Consider the following 16,392-nt stretch of genomic DNA (forward strand, 5'->3'; position numbering starts at 1 on the left):
TGACTGCAGCCATGAAATTAAAAGACGCTTACTCCTTGGAAGGAAAGTTATGACCAACCTAGACAGCATGTGAAAAATCAGAGACATTGCTTTGCCAACAAAGGTCCGTCTAGTCAAAGCTATGGTTTTTCCAGTTGTCATATTCGGATGTGAGAGTTGGACTATAAAGAAAGCTGAGTGCTGAAGAATTGATGCTTTTGAACTGTGGTGTTGGAGAACTCCTTGAACTGCAAGGAAATCCAACCAGTCCATCCTAGGGGAGATCAGTCCTGGGTGTTCATTGGAAGGACTGATGGTTGAAGCTGAAACTCCAATACTTTGGCCACCTGATGGGAAGAGCTGATTCGTTGGAAAAGACCCTGATTCTGGGAAAGATTGAGGGCAGGAGGAGAAGGGGATGACAGAAGATGAGATGGTTGGATGGCATCACTGACACAATGGACATGGGTTTGGGTGGACTCCGGGAGTTGGTGATGGACAGGGAGGCCTGGCATGCTGCAGTTCATGGGGTTGCAAAGAGTCGGACACATCTGAGAGACTGAACTGAACTGAACTGATAATGCATCTAAAAGTGTTTCCCCTTGTTTTGTACGTTAACTGCTTCTAATATGTGAACTCAGCTCCTGTTCAGACTAGATGGAACCAAGGAACAGTATTTCTTATTTTGTCCCCTTGGGCCTCACTCTTTCTTTTATATTTTGACAGTGGTGGGCCACCTGCACATTATCATGACTAAAACTCTCAGTAAGAGCTTGAACTCATAGACATAAATACCCGGGGCTGTAGGTATGTGTTTTACTGCTGGTGGTGTCCTGGGTTGAAGGTTTCCTGCACTCAGTAATGCAACTTAGCACTATTTATGGGTTCCCATTCTGTGACCCCAAAGTCACTGATCACTTTATGTGTAACATGAACCCTTATTGAAACTGATATGTACTAACACCTATATTATTGGCCTCTTAGTATTGGCCAATGGAGGACTGATCTGCACTTTTGTGTTTCTGGTCTTATTGATCGCCTATGGAGTCATCCTGTACTCTCTGAAGAACCCGAGTCAGGAGGGAGGCAGAAGGCCCTTCACACCTGTGGTTCCCACATCTCTGTGGTTGTCTGCTTCTTTGTTCTTGTAGTTTTATATATGGAAGACCTGGTAAGACCTTTCCTGTTAAAAAATAATTGAGTGTATCTTATACAGTCATAATTCTCATACTGAACTCATTAATCTACAGTCTAAGAAATTCTGAAATGACTAATGCTATATAAATAAGCTCTGGAGAGAAAAAAGGCAGACCAAGTTTTAAATTAGTGCATTATCCATTATGAAGTTAGTAAATTAGCATTAGGGCCAGTCTCCTTAGAATGTAAAAGTCTTCATAAATTTGATACATACTTTTCATTTCTTTAACAGATTAGTGACAATTATAATTAAATTATGTGTTCATGCTATTTATTAATAACAATTCCCTGATGGGTATGTAAACTGACTAACATCTAGTTTATCATTGAATCTTGAAAGGTAGCATACATTTAAACTAGGGAGTCAATAAATAATATGTCACAAATTAGTCAATGAAATTTTTTTTTTCAATGAAATTTTTATAGTTACTAATTTTAAATTAATTTGTATTTACTTTTATTTTTTCTTATTCTTGTTTTTATTGTTAGATTCTTATTTTTTATCTTTCTATTTATTGTACTATTTAAAATATATTGTGTGGATAGAGTGTTTTTTCCCTCAGTTTCATTTGTGTTCATATGAAATTTTAGCATAATATTTATTTTAATTTTTTAAATAAGAAAAAATTCTATTCTAATAATGGATTTCATGCAAAATGAAATCATGTAGAATAAAACTTATCCCCATCATAACACAGATTCTTCTAGTCTTTTCAGATGCAGTCACTATATTCTCTTTCTCAGATTTCTCAATTTATAATCTACAAATACAAGCATATTTTCATTTATGTGTTTGTGTTTCTGCTTCAGTGTATACATTTTTCATTTTACTGCACAACCTCCTGGAGATCTGTGCATGCCAGTTTACTTAGATCCTAACTCAGTCTAGTTAGTTCCTACTACTTAACTCTTTCATGCAGCTACACTAAAATTGATACATCTGGTCATTTTCATGTTTTCTTCAGTTTTTTTCAATGTTTAGTAATTCTGTGATGAAGTTTTTAAAATTTTGTCTATGTGAGTTCCAAGAAGTGGAACTGTTGAGTCAGTTATTTTATGTATTTAAATTTTGACGTTTATAGTTATTGTCAGAATGTCATCTGTTTGGGCATCTTTTCACATGTTTCAAGGCATTTATATTCCTTTTTCATGAACTGCTTATACATTAACTTCATATATTTTCTTTGATCGCTGATCTTTTCCATTTGATTTGGATAGTGTGGCCACTTTAACAATATTTTTCTTTCTTACTCCAATTCATGACAATTGGGCATCCTTCTTTGTTCCTTTAATTTCTTTCATTGATGTCATATACTTTTCAGTGTACCAGACTTTTACTTCCATTATTTACTTTATTCCTATATATGTTATTCTTATTGATACTATTTTAAATGGGATTAGTTTCTTAATTTTATTTTTATATATTTTATTGTGAAATATGTAAATACAACTCATTTTTGCAGGTTGACTTTGTACCCTGAAACAAAGGGTATTTATTAGATCCAGCAATTTTGGTTCAGTTGTCTGTATTTTCTGTGTAAAGATTATGCCTCTTCTGTACTCTTTTAAATATGGATTTTTCTTATAGCATTAAGTATTTGAGATTTATGCACATCCTTGTGTTTATCAATAGTTTATTCATTTTATTGCCAATTAGCATTCCATTTTGTGGATGTATCACAGTCCTTTTAACCTTTTTTTGATTAAGAGATATTTTGCCTGTTTCCAGCCATATTAACTTATGATTAAAATTGCTGTAAATATGCATGTAAACTTTTAAAGAAACAAGCAAACAGATTCAGAAAAAATAGAAAATAATTATTTTTGAGGTGCTGCTGCTGCTGCTGCTGCTAAGTCGCTTCAGTCGTGGCTGACTGTGTGACCCCATAGACGGCAGCCCACCAGGCTCTCCCGTCCCTGGGATTCTCCAGGCAAGAACACTGGAGTGGGTTGCCATTTCCTTCTCCAATGCATGAAAGTGAAAAGTGAAAGTGAAGTCGCTCAGTCATGTCCAACTCTTAGCGACCCCATGGGCGGCAGCTCACCAGGCTCCTCCGTCCATGAGATTTTCCAGTCAAGAGTACTGGAGGGGGGTGCCATTGCCTTCTCCATTTGAGGTACTAGATATAAGAATTAAGTGGCAGTGATCACTGAGAGATGGAAATTTAGTTGAGTTCCAAGTGTTTCCCTGTTTATTACTTTTAAAATGTCTCATGTGTCGTACGGAGAGGGATACATAAAAAAAAAAAAAAAAAAAAATCCCAATAGACTTTCTGAGTTGAAGATAGGAGGTTCAGGGTCTGAGGACACCCAGGCAGCTAAATTTATGAGAGTAAAATATGCAGAGGATACAACTATAGTTCTGGAGTCTTGAGGGGGTTGTGGGAGAGAGAGAGAGATTATTCACTACTCAGGTTTCATCAGAGTACTGACCTGTCCTTGTATTTGAGGAAAATACCTGAGGCTGGAGGGAGATTTACCCAGAAGGATTACAAAGAGGGCTTGGAGCTCACATTGGGCCTGGAATAATGCTTATTCTCACCAGCCGGGAAACCTCATCGTTCACAAGGACAGTGCTGTTGGTTGAATACTCAGAAAGATTTTACATCAGTAATGGGACATGATTAGTCCTAGATTGAGCACTTCTCAGGATGTGACTCAAAAACCATATTAACAAGTTAAAAAAATAATCCCGAAAGAAAGCATCCAAAGGAATCAAAATAAGAATTATGTTCAGGATTTTGTGTATTTGCTAATGTGAGAAATTGATCTCACTATTTTCCTTGTGATGCCCTTGTTTCTTTCTCTGTGAAGGGTTATTCCGGGGGCACGCTGTTTTCTCCCTTCTGTGAAAGTGTTTATGTAAGATTGGTACCATTTGTGGATTAGTTGTTATAGAACTGATTGATGAAAGCCACATGAGAATGACATTTTGAGGGGGAAAGTAATTCTGAGCATTGATTTATTTAGATGTTAGATTATCCCAGCTTTTAGTTATTTCGCTCTGTGTGATTAGAAAGTTGTCTTTTTCATAGCAGTGCTTCATTTTCTTTTCTTGACAAGTATACATCTGTGAATTCATTTGTAATATCATTGTATCATCTTTTCAAGATCTCTAGAATCAGAGTGATGGCTCTTTCTTCAATATTTGTTTAAAATCTACCGTTTTAACCATTTTATTTATTTATTTCAAAATTTCGTTTGTATCCCTGCATCCAGTCTTAGTTCCGCCTTCAGGGTGTCTGCTGTCTCACGCAGGATCAGTCTTTGCAGCGTGTCAACTCTCTGAGCGCACAGGCTCAGAAGTTGTGGCGGGAACTCATCTGCTCCAAATCCACTCCAGGATTCTTGCCTGGAAAACCCCAGGGACAGAGGTGCCGTGTGGGCTACAGTCCATGGTGTCGCAGAGAGTTGGACACGCCTGAGCGACCTGCACAAACCCACGCGTGGGGTCTTAGTTCCCCAACTAGGGACTGAACCCAGATCCCCTGCACTGTGGGGATCCCCTGGTGGCTCAGACGGTAAAGAATCTGCCTGCGATGCGGGAGGCCTGGGTTCCATCCCTGGGTGGGGAAGATCAGCCCACTCCAGCATTCTTGCCTGGAGAATCCCATGGACAGAGCGGTCTGGCGGGCTCCAGTCCATGGGGTCGCAAAGAGTCGGACACGACTGAGCCACCGCGCACACAGCCCCTGCTCCGTAAGGTGGATTATTAACTAATGGACCATCAGGGGATTCCCCCTCTCTTCAATCCTGATTCTGATATTATTTTCTTTTCTTTTTTTCCTTAGTACATTTCGCTAGAAATGTATCAATTTAAAGCTCAAAGACCTAATTATTGCTTTTAAATAGATTTATTATTTTTAATGAATTCCTCTTTACATGATGTCTGTGTTCTCAATACTGTTTCCAACTACAATGCTCTCTAGGTTTATTTTAATTTTTCTTTTCTAGTATCTTGAGACAAAAGCTGAGTTCATTTCTTAGAATATTTATTGTTTTCTAATATTTGCATATAAAGAAAACTCTACATTTCTTTCTAAGCACTCTTTTAGTTGCATCCAGCTAATATATACATATTATGTTATCCTTTATGTGTGTGTGTGTATACATATATGGATACATATATATATATATATATATATATATATATATATTTCTAGATATGTGTGTTCGGTCGTGTTTGACTCTTTGTGACCCCATGGACCCATGGACCGTAGCCCAGCAACTCCTTGGTCCATGAGATTTCCCAGGCAACAATACTGGGGCAGGTTGCTATCTTTTAGTCCAGGGGATCTTCCTGACCCAGGGATCAAACCAGCGTCTCTTGCAACTCTTGTACTGGGAGGCAAATTCTTTACCACTAGCACCACCTGGGAAGTCCTGCTTTTTAGACACCTTTAATATAGATTATTTTATATAATGTGTATCATTATCTTTCTGTAGAAAATGTCTGAAGATTTACACAGGTAATTTTAGGCTTGTATTGCTTAATTTGTAAATGAAAAATGTTATATTTTCCTTTTATTTATATATTTCCATATATGCTATATATATATATGATGTAAATATAGATATGTGCTATATGATTTAAATCCTTAAAAATGTACAGCAACTTCTGTCATGGCCTAGGGTGTTTTCTACTTTGGCAAAGTCCACGTGAGGACTTTGAGATAAATGGAGTAACCCCACAAATGTTTTCTCTTTCACCATTTTGATACTAAAACAGATTCTATCAACTTGTCTGCCTGAAATCATATGACAACCTTTATCTGCATTTGAAATAAACCTTAAATAACTTATTCTGAAGTTAGCATTAATAATATTTGGAAATAAATTCAGATATTATCTTCAAAGACAAAGCTTAAACTTAGAAGAATATTTGCCTATTTTTAAGGTTTGATTTAAGCTAGAAAGTTTTTACATATTTCATTTCTGTCCAGATTTGATTTTCCCTTTTGGTGATATGGTCTCAATTTACACTTTATGCTTTTTCCCCCAGAGGGCAGGATTCTATAAGTCCTGTTCCACATGGTGATTGTTCTGGTACCATCTCTGGAGACAACGACTCTACCCTCAAAATTATGATTAATGTTCCAATGAATTTAATTAGGCAAAAATCACCCTTGGAGATGGACCTACTGAATGCCTCACCTGTATGTACTGCAGTTAAATATAGACCAAGTGTTGACAGCCCTTTGCCTTTAACCTGAGGAGTGTTTGTCTGCAGTAGCAATCACATGACAGACCTACTAGAATTAAAATGATGGACTCAGAACATAATAAAGTGTATACATGAAATCATTCCCATCCTTCAAGAAACCCAAAATTCAACAATGCTGTCAGGACAATATAAGTGGGAATCAAAATTTTGCAAAGTCCATTTCACTTTCACCAGTATAGACACAAGCAGCAAATTAATTTTTTTTAATCAATCCTTACATAATTTGAAGTTTTCTCTCTCTCTCTCTTTCTCTGATTAAAATGGTGATTTAACATTTGTTTGTTATCAGGACAAATTCTGATGATAGTAAACATTTTGAGCTTCTTTTCACAATCAAGATTCAGAGTTCCTTAGGTAACAGGACATTCATATTCATTTTGAAAATTCCAATAATTGAAAAGTATTTTTTTTCTGAATGTCTGAGATGAATTACACTTCCTGCAAGATTGACTCAAAATCCAGTGATGCTGAATGTACCTTGCTCATTATTTTGCCAGAGATGGCATCAGTGCATGAAGGACTAATGGCATCAGTGCATGAAGGACTAAAGAGATGGCACCAGAGCTCAGAACATGGATTGAATAACTTTCATCTTCTGCAGGTAACCCAGGAAGTGTATTCAGACACAAAATTCTTAACGAGGCTTTCTGTTTTGTAAGAGTACATTGGTGGAGTGAGAATTCAACCCTTTAAGAGTTTTCCTTTGTGATTTTCATAATCAGCCATGTTAGGATTTCTTCATGATTATTAAATATGTAAAAATTGATTCTATTTGGTGATACACCTTTTGGATAATTTCATATTCTAATGATCTGAAAAAAATTTACCTTCCACAAAGTACTCTTAGAAATTAATTTCAAGGTTAATGATATGGCAGTATTTTCATTTCAGGTTTTTATAACTCTGACCCTACTTTCAATTTTTATGTTCTCTAAATACAGCATGCTAATCTGTTAAAATTAAATGATGAGGTAGCATCCATATATCTTGACTGATTGACTTCCAAGAACTCAAGCAAATACTGTACTAAGCAAGCTGTGACTTCAAGTCCTACTTTTCTATTCACAGACGAGCTTCAGCATCTGATCATATGTTTGTTGGTCACTCAGAGGCATTTTTCCTCTGTTTGTTGACATTTTAATTTATTTCATATTTTTATCTTTTGTTAGTTAATTGCTTACAGATCTTTACTTTCGATAATAACTCTGTGCATATCATCTAACATGTGTATATTCAGACTATTTTGTCCATTGGTGTTTTGTTATACTTTCCTAAGTTCTTTAAATATTTGAAATTTTTAGATATATTTGTTTGAGATTCATTGATTGGTTAAGAAGTTTCTTCCAACCCTAGAAGGAGGAAAGTCACCTCTTTCATGAAATGGACATTAAATCTTGCTTTACTTCTTTTTAAAATTTTAATCAGCTTTTATTTTTGTCTGAGATATTAGCTATATGTACAATTTAAAGATTCTAGATAGAAAATTAGTTGCAGGGCTTCACTCATTTAGTGTTCTTTTCTCACACTTTTTTATTTTTTATTTACTTGCCTACCTATTAGTTTGTGGTCAAGGAAGATGATTTATTCAGCCTTGTATTATATCTGAAAGTACCCAAACATAATGAACCACAAGGACTGTTTGTTGAATAAAAAACAAATTATTTTAAGATTTTAGGAAGTCACTTTTAATAATTGTATTTATAGATAATGCTGTCCTGAACTCTAGAATAAGACATACAGAAGAACCTATGGAACAAAGGAAAAATGTAACTGAGTTTGTCCTCTTGGGGCTCACTCAGAGTGTTGAGGGGCAGGAAATTTTATTTGTCATGTTCTTGCTCATTTACATTGTGACCATGGTGGGCAACCTGCTCATTGTCTTGACTGTGGTACTCAGCCCAACATTAGATGCCCCTATGTACTTCTTTCTTGGCTACTTATCATTTATGGATGCCTTTTATTCTACTTCAATCACCCCAAAGACAATTATAGACTTACTCTATGAGAAGAAAACCATTTCATTTCAAGCTTGCATGACCCAGCTTTTTACAGAGCATCTATTTAGTGGTGCTGAGGTCTTCCTCCTGGTTTTCATGGCCTATGACCGCTACCTGGCCATCTGCAAACCCTTGCATTATTTGACAATCATGAATCACAGAGTGTGTGTTCTGATGCTGCTATTGGCTTGGGTTGGTGGGTTTTTACATGCTCTACTTCATATTATTTTCTTTTACAACCTTCTGTTCTGTGGCCCTAATGTCATTGACCACTTTGGGTGTGATACGTATCCTTTGTTAAAACTTGCCTGCACTGACACCCACATTACTGCCCTCACAGTAGTTGCCAATGATGGGGCGATCTGTATTACCATTTTTACACTCATACTCATCTCCTATGGGGTCATTCTGTGCTCCTTGAAGACTCTTAGTCAGGAAGGGAAGCATAAAGCTTTATCCACCTGTGGCTCCCACATTACAGTGGTGGTCCTCTTCTTCGTGCCCTGTATTTTTACGTATTTGAGACCTCCTGTTACCTTACCCATTGATAAACACTTCGCTGTGTTTTACACCATTGTCACCCCTATGCTGAACCCTCTAATCTATACTCTGAGAAATGGAGAGATGCAAAATGCCATGAAAAAGCTATGGATCAGAAAAAAGCAATGAAGCAGCTGCAAAATATATTACTTATTTTCAACAAACAATTGCTCTTTCAATGAGCAAGGAAAGTCATGTGTGATTTTTTTTTAAACTGTAATAAGTGTCTCCTCAGTTTAAATAACTTGGGTATGATGAAAAAGGTTTATCATTTGAATACTTCCAATGATCAAAATAAGCTTATAAACATTTCATATTTTCCTAATGCAAACTATATATTTAGTTTGAAACACGTTTTTTATGATTTCTGCAATTTTGGAGGAAAATGTATACAGTTTGGGGGTATAAAATATCTCTATTGAAGCAGTAGATTTATGTTCTATATGATGAGTTATACTGCAGCTAATACTGCAAATTTATGTAATTAGGGAAAGGTTTTCTCATGTTTTCTCTTCAAAAATGTAATCTTCTTCAGAATAGAGCTCATTACAGATTTCTGGAAAAATAATTTAAAAAATGTGATTAAAAACGGTTTATGCCTTCATACACAAAGACATTCCATATTAACATTTGAAGTCGATTTCTTATTTCTCTATGAGATTCTTTATGCACATTATTTTATTTCTATTGTTTAGCACGTTAATGTTGAAGAAGAATGTTTCAGTCATAATATTATTGAGGAGGTTGTGTGCCGGGAGCCGGCACACGAGATCCCACCCATGACAAGGTCATGAGGGAGAAAGCCTGATGGGCAAGGCGGATCAGGTTTTCAGGGATTCCGAAAAGCTGCCCCCGGCGCTCACCTTAAAGATGGTATCTGTCTTTCTGGTGCTTGCTTCAATAGACTACTCCCTAATTTCTGTGACACAGGCAGAAGGCCTTCCCCGATCTCTTTCCAAATAAGAATCAATTTAGAACTTTAACCAATAAGTTTCCTGGGCACTGGTATTTTATGAGATTATCCAGGGTGAAAGGAGGGTTTTAATTTAAACTCCTTTGCTGGTATTTTAGTTTGTGCGTCTATGCCCTTGGTGCTAATATGCATGATTGCTTATAATACCCTAATCATAAAACAGCATAAAGAACCTACATAAAGGCCCTAATAGGCACAGAGCCCTTCGGGGGTGAGGAAGCCCTATTAGAGAACATAAAAATATTATTCTAAAAGTGGTTATAGTTAAAGATTTAGAAAAATAAGAGTTTAAAATTGTTAATTTTAACCAGGAATGCTAAACAGGGGCTGCCTCACTGGAGCTGCAGAGTCTTTGTGTGGTAAACCTTTTAGATAAATTTAACTGATAACTTCTGCAAAAGGACTGACCTTTGTGTTCATTAAAGAATAGATTATGGGAAACAGCTTTGCATTCACCTAGGTCATAAAATGTCAATAGGCCCCAAGGCCAGAAGATAATGTACAAGACCCTCATAAACAAAGAAGTATGCAGAAAACACCCTGGTTTCGTGCAGGACAAGCTGATGTAATGTTAAACTATCTTCCCCTTAGAAATGTACTAATTTAGGGTATAAAAGCCACGGTAAAAAATAAAGCATTGCCAGACCCTGCAAACACCCCCGTCTGGTCATTCTCTCTCTCCCTCTCTCTCTCTCTCTCTCTCTCTCTCGCCAACGCGGTTCATCCTGAGGGTATCCCCTGGATCCTGCCGAGGCTGGACCCCGGCAGTTATGTTTGTAAAAATAATCTGAAAGACTAAAGTTTTATACAGAAAAATAAACAAACCTTACTCAGTATTCCAACTGGGTAATCACATTAGTGCCTCGTTTTTGCAGCTTTGTTTGGGGTTACGTTTTCATAGAGGTGGACCCGGTAAAACCCCTGCTGCATGTTCAGTGTCCTGGTCACCTTTTCTGCTTACATAACCTTCTGTAGAGACCCAGGCACACTGGTCTCTCTCATGTGTAAATTTAGCACAATCTATCATCCGTGCACTTTAAATATTCAGTTTGGAACTTGACACCTAAATATTTGGGGTTATATCATTGTTAAGAAAGATTCTGACAATATATACCATTATTATCTCTCTTATTAATATAATAGAGATTGCTAGGTAATAAAGATGCCAGAATATATTGTTTTATTTGACAGAAACTGCATTCATAAAATCCTCCTCTGAATTAGGCTTGAAACAAAATATTATCTGCCTCTAATATGGTCAGTGCATGTGGTCAAAGAAGATGATTATTTTGCCTCTCTTGTTTACTCTGGTTTCATGAGGGGCTAAGCCTCTGGGGTGATGAGTGCTTTTTACTAGTAAATCACACGGTGTGAGCAGAGAAGGCGACCGCACCCCACTCCAGTGCTCTTGCCTGGAGAATCCCGTGGATGGAGGAGCCTGGTGGGCTGCGGTCCATGGGGTCGCTAAGAGTAGGACCCGACTGAGCGCCTTCACTTTCACTTTTCCCTTTCATGCAATGGAGAAGGCAATGGCAACCCACTCCGGTGTTCTTGCCTGGAGAATCCCAGGGACGGCGGAGCCTGGTGGGCTGCCGTCTGTGGGGTCGCACAGGGTTGGACACGAATGAAGTGACTTAGCAGCGGCAGCAGCAGCACGCTGGGTGAGAAGCCTCATATCCTGATTTTTATGCCTATTACCTGAAGATTTCTCATATCTCAGTGAAAGTGCTAGTCACTCAGTTGTGTCCGACTCTGTGCGACCCCGTGGACTGTAGCCCACCAGGCTCCTCTGTCCATGGGATTCTCCAGGCAAGAATACTGGAGTGGGGTGCCATTTCCTTCTCCAGGGGAACTTCCTGACCCCGGGATCAAACCCGTGTCTCCTGAATTACACACAGATTCTTTACCATCTGAGCCATCAGGGAAGCCCTTTATTATCTCAAGGTCTTCTCAAATAAAATACTAATCACCAAATAATAACAAGCCTTTGGGTTTATTAGAACTTATGTAATTTATTTCTCCACTTTGGGATGTTGCTATAGACTGAAAGTTTATTTCCCTCTCCAAAATCATAAGTCAAATCCTTTCTAATGTGATGGTATTGGGAGGGGGGCCCTCTGGGTAATGAGTAGGTCATAAAAGCTTCACCCTGATGAGTGGGATTGATACCCTTATAAAGAAACATCAGAGAGTTTACTTAACTCTTTGGCATATGAGGACACAGGAAAAAAAAAAAAGAAAAAAGGCTGTATGTGACCTAGGGACAGGACTTCACCAGATTTGGAATCTGTCAGCACCTTAATCTTGGATTTCCTAGCCACCAAACCACTGAAAAATAATATTGCTTAATCTTCTAGTCTATGATGTTCCATAAAAGCAGGCCATGTATACCAAGACATATGTTTCATTAATTTTCAAACTTGTGTATTATTTCAAGTAATAAGATAAAAATATTTGCTAACTCTCTATGTTCCTTAGTTTATAAGCTTCCTGAAGTCAGGGACATTGTTCTGTCTTTATATTTTCTATTCCTCCGGTATATGGGGCATAGAATCCACTCTATAGATTTTGTCAATTATCAGAATTATTGGTCTATTGGAGTGAGAATCTTTACTAAAAGGTTATGATTAACTCTTTTTACATCAAATATACTTACAAATAATACTATTCCTTGAAATCTCTTACAAACATTTATTCTATTGTTTATGTTAAATTTTAAGTGTTTTATATATAGCTCTTATTTTCATATTTTTCCTTTTTATTTCTTCTACCACATTACTTTTGAAAAGTTTCATTTCCTAGCAATTATTTTAAAGTTTTAACCTCTTTTTTTAAAAAAAACAACTGATGGTATAATGCCATTTGAAGAAACATGGATGGACTGAGAAAGTATCATTCCAAAGTAAGTCAGAGAAAGAAAGACAAATAGCATACAATATCATTCATACGTGGAATCTAAAATATAACACAAATAAATTTTTCCACAGAATAGACACAGACTAAAGACACAGAGAGCTGACTTGTGGTCGCCAAGGGGTTATCTGGGGAGAGGGATGGACTGAGTTTAGGATTAGCAGATGGAGATGATTATGTTTGCATTGTATAGGCAACAAGGTCCTACCGTATGGCACAGGGAACAATAGTCAATGTCCTGTGATAAAGTGATAAAACACCATATAAAATATATGAAAAAGAATATGTGTGTGTATATGTATAAGTATAATGGAGTCACTTTGCCATGTAGCAAAAAATAAAGCATTGTAAATCAATTACCCCTCAATAAAAGAATTGAAAAATTCAATTATTCATTAACAACCTAGAATTTACTTTTATTTGTGATAGGTAAATATTTAAGCCTATTTTTCCCAAACAGGTAAAATAATCTATCAACATAATCATTAATTTCAGTTTATTTGACAATTTTCTTTTTACTATGTGAGGTTATGACACCATTTAGAAGGCTGAATTCTGAGGAACTTGCTCCTCCTCATCACTCTCCTCCTTTGCTACCTTCTCCTCCAGCTCTAAACATCAGGCTCATTTTGAAAAGTTTGCAAACTTCCCATAAAAGTATATATAGCTTGCCGTGACACTATATATTTGCTTTGATGAAAATTACATGTTTTAATAATATATTTTCTCATCCAGAATAAGACACATATCGTATTCACTGATGTCTCAACAAAAATTTGTAAGTATCTCCATAGAGTGTATACAAATCTTGTCTTTTCATTTTCTTATAGAAAAGGATGACTCTCTTATTTGCATTTGATTTACTGACACATTTTCAATGAACAGCTCAGAGAAGACTCAGTGTCTTTTTCTGGTGTAAATTATAGCTCATTTTTAAAGGTCACAGGCACATCAGTCAGTTCAGGTCAGTCACTCAGTCATGTCCGACTCTTTGTAATCCCCATGAATTGCAGCATGCCAGGCTTCCCTGTCCATCAACAACTCCTGGAGTTTACTCAGACTCATGTCCCTTGAGTCAGTGATGCCATCCAACCATCTCATCCTCTGTCATCCCCTTCTCCTCCTGCCTTCAATCTTTCCCAGCATCAGGGTCTTTTCCGATGAGTCAGTTTTTCACATCAGGTGGCCAAAGTATCGGAGTTTCAGCTTCAGCATCAGTCCTTCCAATGAATATTCAGGTCTGAAGTCCTTGAGGACTGACTGGTTGGATCTCCTTGCAGTCCAAGGGACTCTCAAGAGTCTTCTCCAACACCACAGTTCAAAAGCATCAATTCTTTGGCACTCAGTTTTCTTTAGAGTCCAACCCTACATCCATACATGACCACTGGAAAAACTGTAGCTTAGACTAGACGGACCTTTGTTGGCAAAGTAATGTTTCTGCTTTTTTATATGCTGTCTAGGTTGGTCATAGCTTTTCTTCCAAGGGGCTAGAGTCTTTTAATTTCATGGCTGCAGTCACCATCTGCAGTGACTTCAAAGTTCCCCAAAATAAAGTCTGTCACTATTTCCATTGTTTCCCCATCTATTTCCCATGAAGTGATGGGACCAGATGCCATGATCTTAGTTTTCTGAATGTTGAGCTTTAAGCCAAGTTTTTCACTCTTCTCTTTCATCAAGAAGCTCTTTAGTTCTTTGCATTCTGCCATAAGGGTGGTGTCATCTGAGTATCTGAGGTTATTGATATTTCTCCCAGCAATCTTGATTCCAGCCTGTGCTTCATCCAGCCCGGCATTTCATATGATGTACTCTGAACATTAGTTAAATAAGCAGGATGATAATATACAGCCTTGATGTACTCCTTTTCAGATTTGGAACCAGCCTGTTGTTCCATGTCTGGTTCTAACTATTGCTTCTTGACCTGCAAACATATTTCTCAGGAGGCAGAATAAGGTGGTATGGTATTTCCATCTCTTGAAGTATTTTCCACAGTTTGTTGTGATCCACACAGTCAAATACTTTGGTGTAGTCCATAAAGCAGAAGTAGATGTCTCTCTGGAACTCACTAGCTTTTTCAATAATCCAACGGATGTTGGCTGTTTGATCTCTGGTTCCTCTCCCTTTTCTAAATCCAGCTTGAATATTGGGAAGCTTGTGGTTCACATACTGTTGAAGCCTGGCTTGGAGAATTTTGAGAATTACTTTGCTAGTGTGTGGGATGAGTGCAATTGTACAGCAATTTGAACACTCTGTGGCATTGCCTTTTTTGGGATTATCCAAACATTCCTAGGCCTATGTCCAACAGTACACAAGTATGTATCCCACCACACTCTCAGGTCTGTATCCAATCTCATGTGAATCTCTATGACAACTTGTAACTACATATTCAATGTTATTTAGGTATCTATTCAATTGCTTGCATGTGTCTATATGTGAACACACACAATATATAGTTACTGACAAGATATAGTTACTAAGTGAACTAGTGAATATGCTAATAATTGTTATGCATTTTGTCTAGAATGGTGTTGATTTTAATCTGTGCTTTCCAGATATTGGGAGATCCTTCCTCTTTATATTGTTGGTTATTATTTGCAACAAATTTGGTAAAGTATGCCTCTGTGAGTAGACTTGAGATGTTTTCCTTTTCCCTCTGCCTGTTTGCTTCAAAAATTGGAGACTCTGGGCTACTGTTAAAAGCCCTAGTCCAATAATAGCACACTGAGTGGCCTGTCAGTGAAATTTTCAGCAGATCTTTGAATGAACATTTCTAGCACCACAGGTTGAAATAGTCATAAAATATCCCCAATACTATATCTGAATTTAAGATCCTGAAGGTGACTTGCCAACTGGAAACTGGCACTTGCTGTCAGCTTCTGCAAGGATTAAGTCAATGGTCACCACAGCCACTGACCCTCAAAACTCCCTGAAAGGAGTTCAGGGAAGAGATTTGGAATGAGGCACTCTGTGCTCTGAGAAAAGCTGAAAGAATAGGCCTTCAGATAGATAGTCTCCTTTCAGGAGACTTTATGAGCCACAAATCTTACATCTTCTCGTGTCTAGAAAAGCACTGAAATCATTAACGGTAACATCTGCTTTGGCCATTTGGGAGGAAATAAATTTGAAGGTCAAAATTGGATAACTGTAGTTCAGATTTCCAAGGTGAAATTAGATGGCTATTATGGATTTCAGACACATTCCTGTGTTTCTAAGAACTTAAATTTTCTGAGCTGTGTCAGATTAGGGGATGGCACTTGTCACTGGTAGCTACAACCTTATGATTTCAAGGTACCCTCTTGTAACTATTAAGATCTTCTACACCAAAATTGTTTTAGATCAGATATTAACAAAAAAGAGGAGACATATGTAGTGGCCAATAACTCCTGTTTTATATATATATATATATATATATATATATATATGTGTATGTATGTATGTATGTATGTATATATATACACATACCACATCAGAAGTTAAAACCTACTTAGATAAAGTTAAATAACTGGTTACCTGGCTGCAAGTCTCCCTTGAGTGTCAGGTCCAGATAGACTTATTCTCCTAAATCCCCAAGT

At 37.2% G+C, this 16,392-nt stretch overlaps 1 protein-coding gene across 1 annotated transcript; it reads left to right on the forward strand.

Annotated features, from left to right (window-relative positions):
- The first annotated feature begins 8,148 nt into the window (after positions 1-8,148).
- On the forward strand, positions 8,149-9,066 carry LOC122450472 (olfactory receptor 4A15-like). Its single transcript, XM_043482850.1, has one exon. The coding sequence runs from the start codon at positions 8,149-8,151 to the stop codon at positions 9,064-9,066; it is 918 nt and encodes a 305-aa protein (XP_043338785.1).
- Positions 9,067-16,392: the final 7,326 nt, after the last annotated feature.

This window comes from Cervus canadensis, chromosome 11, assembly GCF_019320065.1.
Source record: "Cervus canadensis isolate Bull #8, Minnesota chromosome 11, ASM1932006v1, whole genome shotgun sequence".
In the NCBI taxonomy this organism is placed as follows: Eukaryota; Metazoa; Chordata; class Mammalia; order Artiodactyla; family Cervidae; genus Cervus; species Cervus canadensis.

Bases quoted from the DNA above. Each gene is read 5' to 3' on its own strand.
- LOC122450472 (XM_043482850.1), top strand. From the start codon at position 8,149: ATGGAACAAAGGAAAAATGTAACTGAGTTTGTCCTCTTGGGGCTCACT.